Source organism: Colletotrichum higginsianum, chromosome 8, assembly GCF_001672515.1.
Source record: "Colletotrichum higginsianum IMI 349063 chromosome 8, whole genome shotgun sequence".
NCBI classification, from domain to species: domain Eukaryota; kingdom Fungi; phylum Ascomycota; class Sordariomycetes; order Glomerellales; family Glomerellaceae; genus Colletotrichum; species Colletotrichum higginsianum.
Window position 1 is genome coordinate 4295076 of NC_030960.1, and position 21878 is coordinate 4316953.

General features: G+C 49.6%; 8 protein-coding genes across 8 annotated transcripts; 4 read left to right on the top strand and 4 right to left on the bottom strand.

Annotated features, from left to right (window-relative positions):
• Window positions 1–905: 905 nt before the first annotated feature.
• On the top strand, window positions 906–3221 carry CH63R_12251 (Geranylgeranyl pyrophosphate synthase; the record flags this gene model as incomplete). The annotated part of the gene is made up of 3 exons (XM_018307225.1): window positions 906–1251; window positions 1301–1601; window positions 1658–3221. The coding sequence occupies 3 exons, from the start codon at window positions 906–908 to the stop codon at window positions 3219–3221; spliced, it is 2211 nt and encodes a 736-aa protein (XP_018154066.1).
• A 452-nt stretch (window positions 3222–3673) lies between these two features.
• On the bottom strand, window positions 3674–5482 carry CH63R_12252 (Cytochrome P40 monooxygenase; the record flags this gene model as incomplete). Its single annotated transcript, XM_018307226.1, has 3 exons — window positions 3674–4027; window positions 4086–5240; window positions 5426–5482. 3 exons carry the CDS (start codon window positions 5480–5482, stop codon window positions 3674–3676), a joined length of 1566 nt encoding a protein of 521 aa, XP_018154067.1.
• Window positions 5483–6541: 1059 nt separating this feature from the next.
• Window positions 6542–7552, top strand: CH63R_12253 (Dopa 4,5-dioxygenase; the record flags this gene model as incomplete). The annotated part of the gene is made up of 2 exons (XM_018307227.1): window positions 6542–6851; window positions 6897–7552. 2 exons carry the CDS (start codon window positions 6542–6544, stop codon window positions 7550–7552), a joined length of 966 nt encoding a protein of 321 aa, XP_018154068.1.
• Window positions 7553–9996: 2444 nt separating this feature from the next.
• CH63R_12254 (Benzoate 4-monooxygenase cytochrome P450) lies at window positions 9997–10723 on the bottom strand (the record flags this gene model as incomplete). The annotated part of the gene is made up of 2 exons (XM_018307228.1): window positions 9997–10603; window positions 10656–10723. The coding sequence occupies 2 exons, from the start codon at window positions 10721–10723 to the stop codon at window positions 9997–9999; spliced, it is 675 nt and encodes a 224-aa protein (XP_018154069.1).
• A 100-nt stretch (window positions 10724–10823) lies between these two features.
• CH63R_12255 (Benzoate 4-monooxygenase cytochrome P450) lies at window positions 10824–11553 on the bottom strand (the record flags this gene model as incomplete). Its single annotated transcript, XM_018307229.1, has 3 exons — window positions 10824–10999; window positions 11067–11478; window positions 11524–11553. 3 exons carry the CDS (start codon window positions 11551–11553, stop codon window positions 10824–10826), a joined length of 618 nt encoding a protein of 205 aa, XP_018154070.1.
• A 603-nt stretch (window positions 11554–12156) lies between these two features.
• Window positions 12157–13827, bottom strand: CH63R_12256 (Benzoate 4-monooxygenase cytochrome P450; the record flags this gene model as incomplete). Its single annotated transcript, XM_018307230.1, has 3 exons — window positions 12157–12184; window positions 12237–12532; window positions 12625–13827. The coding sequence occupies 3 exons, from the start codon at window positions 13825–13827 to the stop codon at window positions 12157–12159; spliced, it is 1527 nt and encodes a 508-aa protein (XP_018154071.1).
• A 2022-nt stretch (window positions 13828–15849) lies between these two features.
• On the top strand, window positions 15850–17512 carry CH63R_12257 (Alpha-ketoglutarate dependent xanthine dioxygenase; the record flags this gene model as incomplete). Its single annotated transcript, XM_018307231.1, has 3 exons — window positions 15850–16083; window positions 16151–17027; window positions 17085–17512. 3 exons carry the CDS (start codon window positions 15850–15852, stop codon window positions 17510–17512), a joined length of 1539 nt encoding a protein of 512 aa, XP_018154072.1.
• Window positions 17513–18728: 1216 nt separating this feature from the next.
• Window positions 18729–20232, top strand: CH63R_12258 (Alpha-ketoglutarate dependent xanthine dioxygenase; the record flags this gene model as incomplete). The annotated part of the gene is made up of 5 exons (XM_018307232.1): window positions 18729–18848; window positions 18916–18969; window positions 19007–19198; window positions 19261–19803; window positions 19885–20232. The coding sequence occupies 5 exons, from the start codon at window positions 18729–18731 to the stop codon at window positions 20230–20232; spliced, it is 1257 nt and encodes a 418-aa protein (XP_018154073.1).
• Between the last annotated feature and the right edge of the window lie 1646 nt (window positions 20233–21878).

A 21878-nucleotide genomic window follows, 5' to 3' on the forward strand; every position in this document is an offset into this window, starting at 1 on the left:
CTTTAATGCGAAATAAGAAGCCTTGGACAAGGTAAGAGCACGTGGATCCTGTGAGCGGTAACCTTGAAGACGCGGGACAACACAAGACGCGTGGAACTCATGAGTCAAGATTGACGAAGGTCGGACAAAGTTTCAAGAACGATGTAAAGCTTGACATAGAGTTTCGTTTCCCGGAAAACCGGTATGTTTAAGGAACGCTTCAGAAAACACTGTGTTCTGAAGGGGTTTATTGCATAAATCAGCCCATAACTTAAATTGTTGCCCGCTGGGATGCCATCAGACCGAACCGCCGACGATATTGTCTGACAAATGCTTTGTACCTGCATAATCACTAGGCATGATCTTCGACAACCTTTACTACGAGAGAACAACCCCATGCATACACACCCTAGACATGGTCCACGAGGTCACGGCTGGTCTAGGAATATTCGACAGCCTGTTATGAAGATGTAAGCCCCTGATAGGCTGGCCTACAAGTTGATCCTGGTCTACCTCCCCATCAACTCAAGGATGTGTCGGCAAAATTCGGCAAGCAGGTTGAGCTGTAACCAAAAGTGACAGCAAGCAAGGTCTTTCATGTTTAAGGTTGCTTTTGACTCGCACGAAACTCCCGAAATATTGACCATTTTCGATTCTAGAACCGATAGTCACAGTACATTGAAACGAAGCGGCTATTGCGTTTAGATGCCCGTGAAAAGCATCGTAGATCAGAGACCTAGCCGCTGTAAAGGTTGCAAGAAATGCGAAGCTAGAGCCAAAGCTTCTATAGAGTTGAGTTTTAGGGGGATTGCTACTTAATGCATGCTCAGATTGGGCGGTGAATGACTCTTGTGTGGGCGAGGGCATATTGGAAGCTCGTTGTAACCATTACTCCATGTACCAGATGCTTGAGAAAGTACTTGAACATGATTACTAGGCATTTAGAATTCTTCCTATCCAATTGCACAATATCTCAAATTACCATGGATGACATCTGGAAATATTCGGTTGATATTGACCGTGAAGTGGCTTTGTCTACAGGCTGCTTTACTAGTCTTGCCATTCGCATTCACCAGCGGAACGACCTGGCTGATGAAGCAACAAAGCTTTCGATTCAGGATTGGGGCTCACATGTCGGTGATGGATGGGAGCGGAAGTCGGGCTCTTCGTGGAGTCCGGTTGGCAATTGGGGTGCCTTCATTTTCCCTGAATCGCTCCCTGAGCGCTTGGGTGTCATCACCTATCTCGCCAATATGGGAAACATCCATGATGGTAAGTGTGCTTACTATGTTCATGCATTAAAACTAATCAGGTGACGCAGACCTTTGTGATGATCTCACGTATGAGGAGGCTCTCAAGGAGCACAACAACCTCAGCCAAGCTATGGAGATCAGTGCCATAGCTCCCCACCAGGGACCTAAGGCACTTGATCGATCCATGAAGATGAAGAAGTACATTTCCAAATGTCTTCTTGAAGCAATGAATATTGATCGTCCACGCGCTTTGCGTATGATCAACACCTATCGGTCCAAGTGGCTTGATGTCATGGAACGCCGTGACGTCAACGAGATTGAAACTCTTGATGAATACCTCGTTTTCAGAAATCTAAACGGCGGGATGGAGTAAGTCAAGACTTCGATGTCGTCAGATCGTCAAGCATTAACTGAAATGGCGGTAGGGCTTTCTGGAGCATGGTGGAGTTTGGCATGGCGATGGACGTGTCTGACTCTGACAAGACAAGGATCCGGCCCCTTTTTGCAGCTGCAGAGTCCGCTCTCGTCCTAACAAACGACTACTGGAGTTGGGACAGAGAGTGGCGGCAGGCTCAACAGGCTGAAGAATCTAGAATTGTAAATGCCGTGCATCTCTTTATGAGAACACACGGGCTAGCAATGCATGAAGCCAGAGAAGCGGTACGCGACCGGATACTGGCTTACGAAGCCGAATACCTACGGCTCAAGACCGAGTTCTACAGCCAGAACCCCAACGTTGGCGCGGATCTCAAGAAATACATTGAAGTATGCGGCGTCATCACTGCTGGGAATCACTACTGGTGTGCGAATTGCCCTCGACACCATTCTTGGCGCGATCAAGATGCTCCCCTTGATCCTATCGGGCGGAGGCTTTCCGTTTCATCTGAGGACACCGTTGAAGACGATTGCGCCACGTCGCCAGGGGCAACTACTTCAAGCTCCATGTCACAGAAATCATCTCCTACAACGGAAATGACACTCTCCGAAGTTCTCAGCTTCACCACCATCAGTGGCTGTGATGAACAGCCACAAAGGCTTAGCGACAGTCCTCTGCGGGCGCCCTGCCAGTATATACGCTCAATGCCATCTAAAGGACTGAGGCATTTAATGGCTGAAGCACTTGACCAATGGCTTCTCGTCGACAACGCTTCACTCGATCGAATCAAGAACATCATCGACCTGCTCCACAACTCATCGCTTATTCTGGACGATATTGAAGACGATTCGCCACTTCGGAGAGGCTTGCCAGCAACTCACATGGTCTTCGGAAGGGCTCAGTCTATCAATACCGCAAACTACATGTTTGTACAAGCTGTTCAGCAGGCCCAAACACTATCAAACCCCGCTTGTCTTGGAACTCTTCTCGGCGAGCTCGAATGCTTGTTCATCGGACAAAGCTGGGACCTCTATTGGAAATTCCACCTGCAAATTCCTACGGAAAAAGAGTACTTCGCGATGGTGGACAGCAAGACCGGCGCCATGTTCCGACTGCTTACCAGATTAATGTTCCACGCGAGATCCGTTGTTGCCAATGACAAAGTTGCGCAGCTCTTGGATGAAATGTGCCGCCTGCTCGGTAGGTTCTTCCAGATCAGGGATGACTTCATGAATCTCAACTCAAGCGAGTACTCCGACCTGAAGGGGTTTTGTGAGGACCTGGATGAGGGGAAGATGTCTTACCCCATGATTCTAGTTCTGCGGCAGAACCCGGAGTATCAGGACCTGATCATGGGTATCTTCAGGCAACAGACCGCGAATGCTGCTAAAGGCGGCTCGGCCGAGTCTGCACGTCTCCCACACGAGACGAAGCGCTACATGTTGGGACTCCTTAAGAGTTCGGACGCCATGGCCTTGACGTTGAAGAAATTGCAAGAGCTCGAGGCTGCGATGGAGGAGAAGATCAGTGATCTGGAGGAACGGTTCGGAGAGACGAATCCGGTCATGCGAATTCTCCTCAGTAGACTTAGTGTTAGGGATGTAACTTTGTAGTTAGATTTCGAAAAGTCGATCTTGAGGAACAGAATGAACACACAGATACTTGGTTTTTAAAATCCCCTGACTGCATCAACACAACTTTGCACTGAGTCTTTGCGGTCAGCGGTAGCTGGGCGAGCGCATATACCAGCTGCACTCTCCGGGAGGAAGAAAGTAGAAAAGAAGCCAAGGGACTGTGTGTCGGTTAACAACAGACGAGAGCACCACACAGCCAGTAGAGCGAGCGCTTTGCATCAAGAGAAACCTCTCACGTTTCAATCTTTCTGAATTGTATTGATTCCCACTTCATCTTCTTCTTGACAATCTACAAATAAGACGACTCAGCTTCCATGAAGTGTAAATTGAACAAAGGCTACTGCCACTGCCCCGTAACCCGAATTCGAAAGCAAGCAGCGGAAACAGAAGGCAGAAACCATCCAATAACGCCTTGAACTTTTTAGGTGGCTTCAGACTTGGAACCCATGGAACGGACGATAACGCACGTGGAACGGAGAAGCCTTCCAAAGACCTAACAAGCGCGCATCTCTGACGAAATCTTCGCTTTTGTTGACCTGTTCCCAGTCAAAGCTCCAGGCCAACTTTGCAATACATATTCGTACCTCTATGTAAGACAAGTGGATACCAATGCAAGACCTTGGGCCGATGGAGAACGGCTTTGAAGCCTCTTTTTGGTCATTTTCGAATGTAGCATCGTAGCATGGGTGATCCGCGGGAAGCCATCTTTCCGGATGGAACTCTTTCGCTTTACAGAACCATCTCTCGTCACGAGAAGTTACATGAGTTGCCGTGGCTATAACCGTCTGTTTTCCATTAATCCAGAGACATAGGAGAAAAAGGTCAAGACAGCAACAGACTTACCCCTTTCGGAATCCATTCTCCAGTAACATTAGCTCCTGGACTAACCCTAGGCAACCCAAAGGCTGCAGGGTTGAAAATGCGCATCCCCTCTTCTATCACCGCATTGAGATACTTCAGTGGCTTTGTAGATTCACCGTCGATCTCACTGTGCTGTCGGAACGTGCAGTGTAACTCATCCTGAAGGTGCTTCAGGCAGTCAGGCTGCTGCAAGAGATGGTACGTGAGCGCGGACATGAAGGTGGATGTCGTTTCAGTTCCAGCAGCAACCAATGTGCTACCCTGCGAGGCGAAGAATTCAATGTTGGCTTCTGGGGCCTTTTCACGCAGTAGATGACTGAAGAAATCGAAACGATCGACGTCTGCACCCCTCTGAAGTCGCTGAGAAGCCGCCTGGCGGGCGTTGGCGAGGTACTTGTTGCGCATCCTCTTGCTTTTCTCATTCACGAGGCAATACCTCACGAGGTCTTGGAAAGCCTTCCATCGTCGACGGACCACGTAGCCTAGGGCAATCTGGAAACCACTGTTAGCCAGCATGTGCATCCAGTAGTTTCCTTCGCCTAGGTCATGACGGTCAGCTTCGATTTCATGCAAAGCGCTCCAGTCTAGCAGTGTCTTGCCTATCTCGATTGTGCCAAGCTCCTCGCCAAAGGAGAGATCCGCAATCACGTCAAAAGCAAGCCACATGAACCATTGACTCATGTTCATCCCCTGCTGGGTATTCCCTTGTTTCGAGATCTGGTACAGGAGGGAATCGATATGACGGACAATGATGTCTCCTTGTTTGCGAAGGGCAGAGGCGCTGAATCCAGGAGCTAGCCGCTTTCTAATGCCTTGATGGACATGAGGGTCAACCTCTGTACCTATTGACCCACCAACATCCGATTGTTTATAGAAAGTGGTAAATTTGCGGAAGAACTGGGGGTGGTTGATGTTTGGTTGTCCATAAATGTCCTTGATTGATTGAGGATGGACGCAGGATAACTCGTTCGGACCAATCCGCACGATGTCACCATATTTGGCATGTAGGGCCTCCACTTCCCAAGGCCAGTTACCCGAGATCCTAATACTGGTGAGAATACGGAAGTTATCTTCAGTTTGACAGAACCTACCATTGACGGGACACCCAAAGATCTTGGGCACGGCCAGATATTGGGCCTGCCGTTGATTAGTTCTCAAAGCATCATAACGGCACTGGCAGACAACCTCACCTGGAAATCTAGCGAGCGGGTGGAAGAAAAGATTGTAAATGGATGATCCAACGAGGTATGCAAGACCCTGCTGACGTCAGGTCTGATTTCTCACTAGAACAGTGTGAGGAGATTCGGGACTGAGCTACTTACTAATCCCAATAGGTAGATAGCGGCACGAACACTGAGTGTGATAATCCAAGACATCATATTGTCAACGCTTGTTGAGGACTGATGATTTGTGATGTCGATGCAATACTGAGGGGAGGACAGATTCTATGCAGACCGCGAGATGTTGAATGACAAGCCAATGTAATGTGATCCAAAGATTGATACCACAGATACTCTGTCGACTACCAGCCAGGGCGAGGACGCCAAAATGCCAGGGTACATTCTAAGCACCTTCCGAGTGTTTATCCAGATCATTCAACAGACAGAATCGGTATCAGAGTTCACGATTGCTATCCCTTGCAAATGCTACAATGGTCGTGATCCCACACGAGCCGAAGAAAGGCAATTCTAGAGTGTCCAAGTAAACCTTATGAAGATAACTGGCATTGCTGCGGTTCTGGGTTGTATGACATACATCGTTAAACTCACGCGATTCCAACCTTAAGACTGAGACCTCCGTGTCATGCAAACACAGTGAGTACCTCTACATGCCGGTCTGTCTCTTGCGAGGAACATCAAAGCCTGTGATGTTGCTTGCCATGCTCGAGTGGGAGTATCAGATGAAATTCGACTATCTGCTTTAGCGTGCTAAAAAGTCAATTGTCAGTCCCTGGCCCTTGGAAGTTGGAAAGCTCAAATGAAAGACCACCCCCATCCCCGGGAAAGGCTACAGCTTCCTGAAGTTAAAATCACGACGCCTACCTGTCAGCGAAGGAGACAGGCTTCTATCTTGGGCCGCCGAGCTGACTCGTGCTGATAGCCCATGATCAATACTCGTTTGTTCTGTTGGGCGCTTAAGGCTTGCATCAGCAGAGAGTGGAAGACGCAGACAGCTACATGTTGAAACTACCAAAGACTTGAAGTAAAGTCAAAACGTCGAACGAAAAGCTAATATCACAAGGTTGCACGTATGCTCGGATTCGGTCATTAGCCAAATCCGAAACTGCAGACCATGGAATTTGAGGCTTTGGGAATTTCTTTCCATCATATTTGCTCATCTGTTCTCTGCAATTACCTCTGATACCAGCACTACTCACCAGACATCACTTTACACGCATAGTTTTATCTCTCCCTTACTGTGTGAGATTTCCTCCTATGATGTTCAAGTTTATCAAATCCAAAACCTCGAGCCAAAAGTACCACTCGCTTCCAATGGCTGAATCAGATAGAAATGACCATGGCGATCGGTCCAGCAACGACTCCGACCTACCCTTGATGGAAAAGGAACTTTCTTGTCACAAGAATGAAGCTCGAACTCGAGGTTTCCTTGGCAACTTGAAGTTAGCAATGAAAAGTCCAGTGTTCATTGTGAGCTTTTTGCTCTTCCAAATTGGAGTCGGAAGCCTTTTTCTTGCTTGGCGTCATTCTCATCGCTTCAACGCCCGCTTGAAGGATGTTTCAATGCACTGTAGGTGGTCGTCATCCTTTTTGGAGCATAAACTGAGACATCAAGCACCTTTGTTGGATCAAATTCAAATCCCGTTGGTCCCTCGCAAAAGTTATGCTCAGTATGGCATGGGAGGGCTCGAGATTTGGCGCGCTGAGCCTAGCGAGGAGGTCGACAAGGCATGGGAGCGCGTTACAGCTGAATATCTCTTTCCCGTCAAAGAGTCAGACATCAGAGCCATGAGAAAAGACCCCTCTGTAGTTGTTCCGATGCCTGACAATTACAAGATCGATGGGGAGACCACGTACATGGCCAAGTCCGCAGTCTACCACAACATTCACTGTTTGGACTACATTCGGAAGGCAGTTTACCGCGACCATTACTACCCCAACGGTACTGATGACAATCCATTCCATGCTTATCATACAGCGCACTGTATCATGATCCTTTTTGAGCACTTGACGTGCTCGGGGGATCCTGGTGTATACCTCTATCGCTGGATGGAAGAATTCAATCGACCCATCGCCGACACAAACATCTGGCGTCAATGCTGGGACTTCGAGACCGTGATGGAAGAGCACAATGAAAGAGCAGTTAAAGACATGACTGAAACGGATGTTCGAAAACCTCATGGCGTGAAGTCTGTGCCAGCTCCTGATGGTGTCATGAACATCATTAGGAACTACCAGAGAACACACCCTGACTACAATCCTGGACAGTAAATTCTGTACGGACCAAAAGGAACAAATACGAGACACGGACTGTTAAGATGTAAGACAAGTAGAAGCTGTTCCTCAATGATTTTAGGAGGCTAGAAATACACAGATTGTTCGACCGGAAGTTTTGTTTCTGATGCCATCTGGAAGACTGATAGACAACGTGGTCTAAATGGCTCGTAATCTGCTTCCTTTCTTCTGTAACGTACATGCATAGTGAGCGGATCAACATAGTGAGCGGATCACCTTTCTCTACCTTCCTACTATTATTGTAAGTTAATTCAGCAGCATCGTACGAAATCAATTAAAACTACTTATCATCCTCTTCTTCAGAGGTCTCCCAAACTACCTGACATGTTCGTACGTTATGTCCAGTCTTTCCGCAATTGCCACATCGCCGACCGCGCAATTCACCCCCCTCTGTACGAGCTCCCTCCTGACGCACATTTTCGCCTCCAGCATCAACAATACCCTTCTCTACCCGGATTGCCTCTGCTTCAGCTGCATTAAGGGACCCTCCAAGACGTAGTTGGGTTTTTTTAGCCCTCCGACGCTTGCTTAGTATCTCATTTGCCGTACGAAGCCCACGGCACTCAGCTTCAACAAGAGCTAGTTTGTGTGCTAACTTGCTAATACCTTTAGCCTGCAAGTCAACTACTTCGTACAAATGGGTTGGTGAGCTATGTTGATGACTAGTAATCCTTTTCTTAAGTGATGCAGAGCTTCGTACGGCGTCATGTGCTGTAGTTGGTGTCTTTGGGTCCCAGGAGCCCTGGCTGCTTGGGCGTGAGTTGGATGGTGTTGGCGTCTTTGGCTTGAAATCCAGCCGGGAAATAACTACTTCTGGGTTAAAAGGGACAAGGCCAGCCTGTCTAAAGCCAGCTCGTACGTTTTCTTCACCCATTGAAGTAAAAAAGGCTGCCTTAAAGGCAGGAAAGAAATCGTCCTTAGTAATGTGCGTAATCTGCATCCGCATCATTTTCTCAATTTCCTTGCCGTACGACGCCTTTAGTGGACTAAAACAGCCAACATCAAGAGGCTGGAGCTCGTGCGATGAATGGGGAGGCATGCAAAGAGCAATAATGCTGTGTTCCTTGCAGTAATCGTCAAACTTGGTGGACTTGTGGCTGTTGTGGCCATCAAGGATTAGGAGCCGGAAAGCACCCTTCGTACGAGACTTTGTGCACTTTTCAAAATGCTGTAGCCAATCTAGGCCAATCTCATTTGTAGTCCATCCATTTTCGCTAGGGTGGACGCGCCATTGGGGTGGGAATTGGCCATTGGTATACCACGAGAGGAGGTGATATTTGCCCTTGACGATGACGTACGGAGGCAGCGCCCAGCCATCTGCACATACGCCCTGAATGACAGAAACCCATTCGCGATTGCCAGGCTGCTTCGTACGAGGCCTTCCCTTACGGTCGGAAGTTGTAACAACCTTTGCGTGCGACAGCATTCCCATCAAGAAGCCTGTCTCATCAAAATTGTAGATATCGTCATCGTGGATTCCGTACTTTGCGATTGTGTTTCGTACGAGGGCAAACCAGGCCTGCACAATTGCAGGATCCTCAGCTAATGCCCTCTGATAGTCGATTCTACGTCGAAAACGCGTCTTTAGTTGTGGTTGACGTCGTACGAAGTTCTCTGCCCATCGGGGTCCAACACGCGTCGCGTCGCGTTCGTCAAGGAGGCAATCAGCCATATCTCGTACGTCGTCAAGTCGCGGTGGAAATCCTCGATCGATTAGGTCAATAACTCGTTCAAGAATCACTGTTTCTTCTAGCTCAGTCATCTTCATTGATTTCGATCGCGTTTCTTGTCGTGGTAGTCGTCCGATGCGTCGGTAGTTAAGGGTTGAGAATGGGATCTTGTAGATAGAGGCTGCTTTTCGTACGGATAGTTTTGGGTCTTTTTGGATAGCTTTAAGTGCAAGAATAATGCGGCTTTCATTTGAGGAGGATTCCATAGTCGTGCGTAGAGGAAAGTTGTTGTAAGGAGGAAAGGTAAGAAAGAAGGGGAAAGTGATCCGCTCACTATGTTGATCCGCTCACTATGCATGTACATTAATTCTAACTCCTTCTGCAAAACATATTTAGACACATATCTCACAGCAAGAAACAATATAATCATTTTCAAAAAATCAGACGGCCATTCCGGAGCAAGCCAACTGACGGTCATGCTCTTTCTGGTTTCTACCATGATGCAAAACTTGCTCAAGACCCCTGCTGAGATCATCATGGCAGTCTCTCTCAAAGACAACATGGGAAACCTATTTAATTAAAAATTGCCCTTGAAAAATTATACGCACGAAAGCCAAAACTCGTCAATTTCTAAGGATAACTGGCTAATTCATATCTTTTACATTTGGAGACTTGAATGGATTACCAGACCCAAGAAATCCATACCCTCAAATAAGTCTCTGGTAAGCTAATTGTCTCCTTTTCTCTTCTTTAAGGCATGGTCTGGCCATGTGCAACTCGAGCCATGCACCTGTATCCTGTCCAAAGATATGAGCTGGAAACATCAGTTTCCCAATTGTACGTCTCGGCAGCTTGCAGTTCGAACGAGTGCACAATTTTTGCAAGTACCATCCTCATAGACTGTAGTGCCACAGCTCGCCCAATGCACATTCGCGGGCCGAGGAGAAACGGGCAATGTGAAGAGCGGATGTCGTTGGCAAACTCTGTGCCGGGGCCATTGTTGAACCAACGCTCCGGACAAAACGCATCTGGCCGAGTCCAGTACAATGAAGATCTCTGAATGGTATACATATCCGCAGAGACATTTATGCCTTGAGGGATATAAACGCCATCGATGCTGACACCTGGTGATGTCCGATTGGTGCCTTTGCCGTTTGCAGGAGGGAATAAGCGAAGTGCCTCTTGTATACAACCATTGAGCATTGGGAGCTGGCCCAAAGATGTTGCGTCCATGTCAGCAGCTGAAGGGTAATGCTGCTGAAGCTCTTCTTTAAGTTCTGCTAATCGCTTCGGGTGGCGCAATAACAAGTTCATAGTAGCGGACAGTGAAGTTGCAGTAGTGTCGTATCCAACCATGCTGCAGGCTGATTAGCAAATAAGCGAGGTCTCTCGGACGAAGCGCTACTAACACGAGGAGAGATGCATTGCTCTGAAGCTCCTTGTCTGTTAGTCGGATGCCCAGCTCCCTACATCTCATGATTGCGGTTAGAAAGTCCTCGTTTTTGTCTTGGCGTTCATATCTTCTATTGCGAATGGAAACTTGTTAGAAGAGTCAACCAGATGGGGAAATGGTCAACTCACTTTCGCAGTGTGGAAGATGGCAGAATATTGGTCGGGAGCCAGAAGAGGAGTGGCACTATGCCAACCCAGGCTTGAACTAGAGCCTGAGCCCCCGGTACAGCTAGTAGGACTTGGAGAGCTTCGAGTAACGGGCTAGCCATACAAAATGCCGTTTTGAGTCGCTCGAACTTTCCTGTGGACTATGTGAGCCATGCCTTCAATGAGCCCCTATAGCTTCTAGCAAAAGGCAATCGTCATACCAAGCTGATCTTCCAGTAAAGGCTCTCCGAAGGACAAATCACTGACGATGTTCCATATCGTCAGAGACAAATAAGGTGTCAAGTTTATGATACCATCCCTGTGGGATGCTTGTTTAATTTGGTTCACCAAATGATCCGTATGACGTTGCTGAATCGGCTCCTGGCAATGTAACGCACGATCAGTAAACGCTGATTGCAAGGCTCTTTTCAACCGTTGATGGTCCTCGGGCACAGTGGCTGTGAGTAGGTTTGTCGCAGGCCAGATTATCTTGCCCATCATCGCCTCCAGAGTTCCGTCTTTAGTGAAGAACAAGTTTTGCTTGGCCGAAGCTCCGGGTCTATGAATGGCGTTTTGGGCTTCAATCGTAGCAAAGGAGACCTCGTTCGGCGACAGTCTGACAACAGGGCCTACCTAGATTAGTTGTTGTTCTGTTGGACTTGGATGCTGGTGATTTACCATATTTCTGGTGAAGCTTTTGAATGTCATGATTAAGGCGCTGGGAACGCACAGCGCGCATCAACCATAGCTATACAGCGGCAACAAGTGTCAGCATCGTCTAACAACATGCCCTTGCGATACATGTGTATCAAGTTACCTACTGGTGATAATTTTGCTGTCAATGGGCCTGGGACAGTAGCAATTGGACTAAGATATAAGTTGTAGATAACCGAGTAGATCAATCCGGACAGAAGCTGTCGTATCGAGTAAGAAAGCGAAATAACAGGAGCAACAGTTCCACTCACAGCTCCTATAATGAACGCAACAATATCAGAATAGTTAAGGCTCTTAGGTGAAAGTAAAGCTGATGATAGATTAATCCTCTGAGGTAGGTGGGCGATCGCAACCCCCTCGATGACAGTAGGGCTGGTATTGAATGATAGCCCCATCGTTTTTAGGTGTGCAAGTGATGCTGCCTAGTTCAAAACATCAGGTTTTTAGATGATGGACTCCCCCGTACATTATTTGAAGGGAATCAAGGCACTGCCGTGGGTTCAATAATTGTCAGTGGCCTAGAAAGCAAGAGCGGGTGTCTGGATCTGTGGCATTGCTCCTTGTCAGCAATAGACAGACAATACAAAACAGTCCAGGCTAATTTCCATTGCCTCCATCTATCGACCTGAGTCATTACAATAGCGCTAAAGCGTTAGATTTTAGTCATGCTGGGTTACCTTTTGTAACAGCCCATGAGCAGCTTACAGCCGGACCTTGACGGATCAGTCGGCTTTGCACGTGTTCCAGAACAAGTACTCAAAATGGCTCGCTGAATTTCCGAACGAATCATAAAGGGTGTCATCTCCTGAGTAGAGTTATTATGAAACGTAAAGCTGACCGAACTCAGTGTTACTAAGCGAATGTAGTTAAGTCCAAATGTTGTGTCAACAGCTAATGTGTTTGCCCTCTTGCCGCAATGGCGCCCTTGATCAAGGTTTCCAAGACGCGAAGGAATGAGTTTATGCTTTCCTGGCTGTGGAATCCGGGATTATAGCTCAGTGTAAATCTGACTTGTCCACGGATCGCATAACAGTACACCCCGATGGCTTCTGTGCAATGGCCAACAGTCATCCAAAGGTCAAAGATCTCTATGTCGCCGTGGACCTGCCCCAACAGCCCATCTAACCTTCCCAGCCCACTATACTCCACTTGTGCTTGAGAAGTTTTCTGCGGGCGCTGGCTTCGGCTCTGGTTCTGGTTGCCCCCTACACTCGTGATGCCGAGGATAGGCTGCACGATTCGGAGCGCTTCTGGGTTCTGCTGGAACGCAAGTCGCTGGTCCCGGATTTGCCTGGCGGCATCCAGTATGGACTTTGGGTTTTCGACATATGCTGGACATGTAACAAAGTATACCGCCGCTGCATGCTGCCTGGTGTTGAAGGGATGCTTGCACAATGGTCTGGCGTCTTTGACAATCCCACCCAACCAGTTGCCCGTCTCAAACCTGCCATGTTGTTTTACTGCCATTATCAATGCACCATTCATCAGATCGTTTACAGATACGCTGTCTAAGGCTGCTGATCTGGAAATTGCCGCCGAATCATTCTCTGAGAGAGTCAAAAGGGCGGTGTTGACTTCGCTGACAGCAGGACCTGGTCGATCTGTGGTCATGAACAAGGGATGAGCTGCTCGAGCCTTCCACTCTTTCAACACATCCGCAGTCCAATTCCACATTTCTAGGGAGGCGCTTCCTATCTCCGCAGCTACATCCAAGGGAGGAGAAAGTCGTCCAGCTTGGTCTTCGAACATTGGTGGGGATGGAAACGCCATCAAGTTGCAAAGTTGGTCAAGCAGCATGACCATGCCATGACCGTCGATCTTTTCGTGAGAGGCACACATGATCACCTCCTTGGTCCGAGGAAGGAAATGCAACGCCATCCCAGTGGTTGGTTGCAATGTCGAGGACAGGGCAAGCGCCGATTCAGCGGATGCATGGACGAAAAAGGTATCGGAGGTCCACGCATCCACACTGCCGGGTTCAAGAACCGAGACCTTCATATGATCGCCTTCCGAGAAGGTTCCAATAGAAGGCTGCATGCATCGGAGCGAGACCCAGGCTCCGCGAGCTCTCAACTCCGCTTCGGCATCCGGCATGGTATATCGGAGTTTAACGCAAAAAGTTAGGTAGTAGTTGATGTGGCCCGGAATTCCACGAACTTGTCGCAGTACAAGCTTTTCTCTAGTGTCTTGTTCTCTAGTGTAGTAACGGGGTGACGCGGGGTTCCATTCGCATTGGTTTCGGACCGAGTGAGGATAGTTTTGATGCATGGTGATATGGCGTGGGCTGTCTCCTTGGCAACAAGTTTGACTTGGAATGCGCTTGAACTAAGCTTGTTAGGTCCGTGGTGAGCCGTTTGACAGTTGCCTCTTATATACATGGGTCAATCATCTTTATGGTCTGGTGATGCCTCGAGATTAGATTTACCGGGGCTCAAGTGAAACCATTCCCGCCAGACTTCGACCAGAACGGCTGTACGACCAGAGAGTCTATTCCAGATAGCATGGGTAGCTTCAGAGACGATCAGAGTCTGAAAGTGTTGCTTTGGTTGTCTAGAAGGGTGAACGATGTAGGACGCGGCCTAGTTGTCCTGTCCGGACGATAGTGAGTTTTGAGACCCTGAGTGAGAACAACACACAAATGAACCACCGGCGTTCGAATAGAATTCCACTCAAACTGCATACATGTGTGCCACCCTTGTCCTTGAATCAATTCAATGTAATACACACCCTATCATCACCACCTACAAAGTTCTTCATGATTCATGAAAGATACAACTGTCGATGAGAACGCGGTGGTTGCAAAGAACGTTAGTGAGCATGAGAGCTCCGACCGGCTTTGCGATTGTCGTTCTGTTTTTCATCTTTCATTTAGGCTTCGGGAGCGGTTTCGCTCCCTCTGGATCATGTACCTAGCGGAGACATGTCCTTAACATCTGAAAGCTGGAGCAGTTACACCCCCCTACTTCGTCACCATCGAATAGCTCGGCGACTGGTCAATACTGGTACCGGCCTTGGTGATATGGGAAGTCTTGACTGGAAATACTACCTCGCTGACGCTGCTTTCCATTCCATTTAGCTTCTACTGATTTAGGGCTCTGTCCCACAAACACAAGTTCGAGAGGTTAAGCAAGTTGCAACCGCTGTTACCAAAGACTGAAACGGGTGGTACAATGTAGCTGGGCATGGTTCTAGATGAGCAAACAACCGCCAGCATGGGTAGCACATGTCCCATCGGGGGCGAATGGACCTCACTTCCCTTAGGTTTAAAAAATTCAAGCTTTACACCATAATCGCTGATTCATGACTCTGGTTAGACTAGGATTCCTTGGTAATGTTTTTGGTTGGGAAACCTGTCCCTTGACAAAAAACGAGGTCCCGTCGCACTCGATGGGAAGCTGGAGCTCCGCAATCCGTGGAAACACTGCATGCATCAGGGCTGGAGACACCCCAAAATCGATCTATCATGCCGAACGCCTCGTGATGTAAGTTGATGATATCCCAACCGCTGCCTGACCAGCCTGTCAGACGGCGAATCCTGTTTGATGGTGTGTACCCCACCTCATCATAGGCCGAATGCTAAACTCCATGTGATGTGATTGTAGGCCAGAGAACTTATAAATGACTTGTTCAAGTTTCATTCGCATGAACACAGTGCTCAATTGTTGTTCGACACTGAAGTCGACTGGGATAAAAAATATTCACATAAACCGTAGGCGGACATGTCAAGGTTGCGGCATGGAACTGGCATCTAATTAAGGTTAGTGGACACACCTACATCTCCACTGCAGCTAAGCTTCGGCACGAGTTTATACCAAGCGCTCTAACGTATCTGTACGGAACCTTCCACACGAAACCAGGGTGACTCTAGGGTGTATTCCGAAAGCGAGCTTTTCGGATACCGGCTGTTTATCTTTAGGAACCCATGTCCGGAGTTCATCCCGCCTGCGGAAAGTGTGCCTTGCCACTTTAACGAAGTGTGGTCGTTCACACTAAGAGGTCCTGGTTACGAGGAATCAGAGCTCATCCATAAGGTTAAACTCTCACCTGCATTAGCACCTGATATGATGTTACATGTAAGCGTAAATATCCTATTGGGCAGCACCTATACAGAGTTTTAATCTCCACCCACTTGGCCATTGCATTAAACCTCCGCCCACTGATACTTCGGCTGGCAGAAGCAATCGGAAATCGAGACAAACTATCGACGTTCCTCCAACGCAAAACACCCTTGGTAACGCTCAGTGTGCATAACCGTCGCTGGCCCATTTCGACCATCAGAGATACATCCTGATGCCTTTGTGCTCTACTACAACCATGGCCGATAACACAATCATCGGGAATTCTGGCAGTTTTCTGTGGGAGCAACTCTTTTCCTTCGGCGGTCTCGTGATCCCTGCTTTGCTGCTCGGAGCAGTAGTCCGGGTGATTAGGAACCAAAAAGCACGGCAAAGGCTGACTCTACCAGTTGTTGGGAAGAAGACGGACACAGACTTCCGATCAGCGCTAGGTGAGGGTCGACAATTGGTGAGTTTCTTGTAACTCTTGAGGAAGTCGTAGAGAAATATCTTTACTTACCAGTTACCTCCATCAGTATCTGGGCAAGGCGTTTGCACTTCCGTCTGAGCCTCCCATCGTCATACTGCCGCACAAACTGATCAACAAGCTCAAGTCAGCCCCAGAGTCACTACTTTCCGCAGATAAAGAAGTATGTCGCCGCGGCCTGGGCCAATACACCGATCTGGGCACTCCTATGCCAGAGCTGTTTCACGCCATTCAGGTCGATCTTACGCGTCATTTGCGGGATCTCGTTCCTATCATGCAAGAGGAAGTGACTTATGCGTTTGACAAGAATTTGCATTTTGACGCCGGCGAAGAATGGAAAGAGGTGACAGCCTTTGTCTTTATCAAGCGCATTGTCACCATCATGAACGCTGTCGCTTTCGTGGGGAATCATTTATCAAGGAACGAAGAGTGGCAAGAGATTGCCTACAACTACTCTAGTGATCTTCGGCGAGCGTTTGACGCACTCAATGGTTGGCATCCGTGGCTTCGGCCAATCGTTCACCCCTTCATCTTCCGGCGCATTGGGTTCAATGCCAGGCGACAACGAGTGGCTGACATGTTGCAACCATTGATGCACGAGAGCGACATGGAGGCAGCTAGAGGCCATTCTCTGATGGACTTTGTTCGCAAACGACTTGGACAAGCTCGAGCCGAGGACTCTTGGCACCTTGCGAGAACGCAACTTCGTGCGGCTCTTGCTGGGTCAGATACAGTGGCCCAGGCTTTGACGAACGCCGTTTTTGACATTGCTTCAACGCCGGATTATGCTACTGCCCTTCACGAAGAGCTGATCTCGGTCACTTCGGCATTGCCCACGGGTCGCTGGGACATGGGGATGTTGAGGAGGATGTCGAAGATGGACAGTTTGCTGAGAGAATCCGCCAGGAACTACGCGCCATTTCTAGGTAATATTTCCTCTAAACCCTTGAGGCGGTTTGCCAGCCGTTAACGTTGTTTTGTAGTTGCCATGGGCCGTATCACGACGTCACCGTTAGCCTTGGACGATGGGTCTGTGGTGCCCAAAGACACTACCGTCTACTTCGACATGTACCACGCTCATAGATCATCGGAAGTGCAACATAACACCGACACAGCCGCCTACGACGGCTTTCGCTTCAGCAAATTGCGAGAAAACGAAGGCTCTCCGAACAAGTATCTGGCAGCCACCACTGGTCCTGATAACCTGCCTTTCGGCCACGGGGCTCATTCCTGCCCGGGCCGGTTCTTTGCTGTGGCGGAGATGAAGATTGTTCTTGCACACCTTTTACTTAATTACGATATAAGAATCAAGTCTGGAGAAAGGCCCAAGACTAGCTACTGGGGAATGGCTGTGGTTATGGACAGAAATGCCAAGGTGTTGATTAGAAAGAAACAGCCGCACTTAGGATAGAACTAGAAGTCAGGTCGAAAACCAGGCCGCCTGCTGAGATGTGAGTCGTGAACAATGGACTCACTGTGAGACCATATCTCAGAGTATTTGGGACCCTACGTGTGGCAGCTGTATCGGTTGCCAGGGAGTTACGCAGCTGAACTACCTGGCGCATAACTGGCACGCCTCAGCAAAGGTTTGCTGTCGAATGCTCCAGCCCATAGGTTCATGTCTGTTATCAAAAATTCGAAGAAGCATCCAGAACGACTGAATGGTTTAGTCGAATGTTCTGCAAGCTTGGGTCTCTTCGCAGAACCTTGCGAGATGGTGCTTGTCGGAGACGAGAGCGGGCCAGGAGATTGCTTGGTCAGGCCGAGAGTTACCATTGGAAAAGAAGGGACGATTGAGGGACAACTCGGAGTCAGTACACTGTCCATGGGACAGGCCTGAATCCCCTTTGAGCTGGGGGGTGTGGACTCGGGGGCAGGTTTGCGTCAAACTTTTGAGTTTGGCTCCCATATGGCAGCATGTCCACAGCGCCCAAAGTGGGCAGTATTTTTCATTTTAGCCTTTGTGGTCGTCAGCAAGTCAGAGCTCCAGAGCCGGTATTGCCGAGCCCGATAATCGGATTGACAAATCACCAGAATCCTCAGTAAACATACACCAAACTATACTATCGGGAGTGCACATATAAGGTTTTATGGGGAAACTATGCTGCTATGCGAGCGCGTTGATCGTGGGAAGGTGTGTGTGACAGATCGAAGCTTGATCGATTTACGTCGTACAAATGAACTCTCGGCATGAGCTTACATCGTAGGCAAAGAGTAACCATAAACTCGAAACCTTCTCACAAGTTTTCGTAACGGCAGTCAGTTAAGGCAGTGCCACACCATGCCGAGCTTCCGTCTCGTGGGTGACAAGTTCATAGACTTCTTCCGCAAAAGGTAAACTACGACGGGATGACCCCCCTAATAAATTGGTACCTATACGCGATTTACATTGAGTTTCTTGGCAATTTTCTCGCGGCTTCCATTACCGAAATGAGCTTACGATGGTTGCTGACGTGGATAAGCCAGGAGGCTGTCCAGGCCGATCCAGCACCTGTAGAGTCGATGTTCATCCAGCATGTCTCGGAAAAGTACGATACGATTTATGAAACTCTCACAAAGCCTCTTGCTCCCTAGCTTCTCGACGAGCCAGCAAGCTTACGCTGAGAGAAAGGGGGCTTGATCATTCCATGGTCGTCATTTCACCACAAAAGCTCTCCCGGCAAAGTAGGAAGATTGCCCAGACGTGCCGCACCGCCATGAGCTTCAACGTCGAACCGTTGAAGCTTGAACCGGGCAAAAGGGTCAAAGTAAGCATTGAGGATTTGGAATCTAGTTACTTCCCCCATCAGATGATCAAGTGCTGATATTTTCTAGTTTGGGGCGAAAATCACGAACCTGGATATCAACAATGTCTCGGGCGAGTTTCTGGTCCCTTTGACTCGTATAGCGTTTTCTTGCTGACGAGGTTCCTGTAGACAAAGACCTCCAGCGCCTTAAAAATGTTGTTTGGAACCACAAGTTTGTCATCGTCAAGGGACAGCGAAACCTCGAGCCTGCCAAGCAATGGGAACTGGTTACCAGGCTTGACCCCGAGGCAGGGCCACAGAGCCCAGAAATCTTCATGGCAGACTTCCACCCTGACGGAGGAGGTATCCTTGTACGTGAGAAACGATACGACAGTTTCACTTGGTCGGATTTTTCTGATTTTGTCCCGTTAAGAAAGCAAGAGGAGTGACGGGCGTTCCCGGTGTCGAGAACGTCCATGTCATTGGCAAGGGCTACCAGGGCAAGGAACACTACGGGTTGAAGGACTTGAATCTCAACAAGTCCTTCTCGTATGAGAATCACTACCCGACGTTGGGCCCCGAGGAGCTGGAGGGCGGACACACTCGGTTCCAGGGCTGGCACTTTGATGCCCCGCTGTACAACCGGGAGCCGCCTCTGTTCACGGCGTTTCGTGTGATCCGGCTGCCCCGAGGACCGGACGTGACGATCCAGTGGGACAACGGATCTGGACTGAGCATGAAGTCCGCTCCGGGGCTCACGCCGTTCTTTTGCTGCTCGCAGCTCTACGAGGAGCTCATGACGGAAGATGAACGGCAGATGGCCGATAATAGCTGGGTAGAGTACGCCGCGTTCCCGTACGAGTGGAACCGGAAGTGCAAGTTTTTCCCGACGGGACTCGGGATTGTCAGCCAGGGCAAGGAGCTCAACGAAGACGAATTGAAGGGACTGAGGCCCGACGAGGCCAAGATCAGACGAGTAAGTGAGAGACACTCGTCCGTGGAGCCACGAGAAGGCGCTTTGGGTCCCGATATCAAGAGGTGCTGACAAGGGGAACAGTACCCGATGGTTTGGGTCAATCCCGCCACAGGACGGAAGTGTTTTCAAGTGCAAGCCAACGCAGCCAGGAAGCTCTTCATCAGGAGGAGCCCAGGCGACGAAGTCAGGGTAGTCGACGACGTCGTCGAAGTTCGGCGTATTTTGCTCGACATACAGCTGCGTATTCTGAAGCCTGAGTACATCCTGATCCCGCCGGAAGAAGAGGGAGACCTGTTGCTGTGGGACAATTGGGCGACGATGCATAGCCGTGTGGACTACCCGGCTCGGTATGGACCCAAGCTCTGTCACCAAGCGGGGACGAACGCAAGCAGAGTGCCCGTGGGACCTGCTGCGGCTCCTGTGTTCTAGGAAACAAGATATTCGTGGTCTAGATGAAAAATTGCGTGAAATTAAGAGAATGTTATCAAAATGATGAGATTGCTGTCGACCAAATCTCAGTGGCGGATTTCCGTCCAGAAACCGGAAATGCTCCTAGGTCCCTCGGAACACGGGATACGGGACCCCCCCTTTGCTGCCGCCGTGATGCTCCACTTCTTCCGCCCAAGCGAGCCAAAACTCTCGAGGCGAGGCCGTTAACCGAATGATACGAAATAAGCGAGGTCTCCCTTCGGCGCCGGTGGGTACGTACCGAAAGCCTCTAAGCGAGATGCCATAAGCGAGAACAGCCGGTGGGGTCGGTCCCTTGAAAAGCTGGGATCACTATTCTCCCCTCTTCCTGGCCGACAATGTCCAATGAACATGCTTTCTCTCTATTCATTCGGATAACCATGTCACGACAACCCGTCATCGTATCCTATGCATCCACTTCGACATGGACATTGTTCGAGATTTGGCACAGTTTTTCTCCTCCCTCTCTTTCGAATTGGATGGGCTGGGGGCGGGCAGACGAGAACTGACGGATGGTGCAGTTGGTGTAAGATTTTGCGACGACATCCACCCCCGATTCGCTCGGCCGGGGCGCGACCACCAGTGCGTGTGCTTCGAAACATCGGCGACCCGACCGTGCCAATGAGAGAAGAGAGGCGGGTTCCGATCATTCTGGACGGCAGCTCTCGATGAGTGAGCCCGGAATGGCCGTCTGTCAACCCAACCCCGCCCCCAGTCCCGTCAGCTTGGGATTCCACCATATCTTGCCATGGCCGCCCCCAGTGGCCCGTCACATACGACCATAACGGACTACGCCTAACCTCATCCGTCGCTGGACGGTCTGACTAAACAGACATGCTCCCCCAAAACTGTCCTTGACTCCTGTCATCTTTGATCCCCGTCCACATGGCGGCGCACCAGAAGCACCAGTCGAAGCGTCGAGTCCATCCGAGCCACGCTTGGCTTCTCGTGGCAGTTTGCCAAGCTTGTCGAGATTACCGCAAATACGCTCCCTGAGCATTGTCTTGTTTTCCACCTCTTCTACAGCCACAAGTTGCGAAGCCTCCAGACCGACTAGACTGGCGCAAATGCTGTTGGCCTTCCGCTGCCATCATGTTGCATGCTGCAATCAACTCGGTTTGATGAGCGGACCCGGGCGCAGGGATCTGTGAACTTGCATGGGGAGCAGATCATGACTGTGCAGGGGACAGGTGCAGCTAACTGCATCTGATCACGGGCTTGCCTCGCCATAACCGTCACTGAGCTGCCCGATGTCCCAAAACACCACCACCACAAATGAACCCACCCAGCGCGGCCAAGCAGCGCAACACTCGAACTTGGAGCATAGCGAAAGGAGGGCATTTGATGGGGCAAAAGGGGCCTAGTGGAGGAGGGGGGTCCTCGATACCATGAGGATGCATCCATCGGCCAACAAAGCCAACCGATCCACAACAGAGCACGCGGCGGCATGGGAGTCAACCAAAACAGGCGCCGGCGCAGGCGCTTGTCATCTTTTCTCTTTATTTGATTATCGCTGTCGCTCCCGACTGCTCGAGCTGTGTTCTTGTGGTGTTTCCTTCTGCATGACGATCCGAGAGGTGCATCTGGACTCCCCGTTCACACACCTG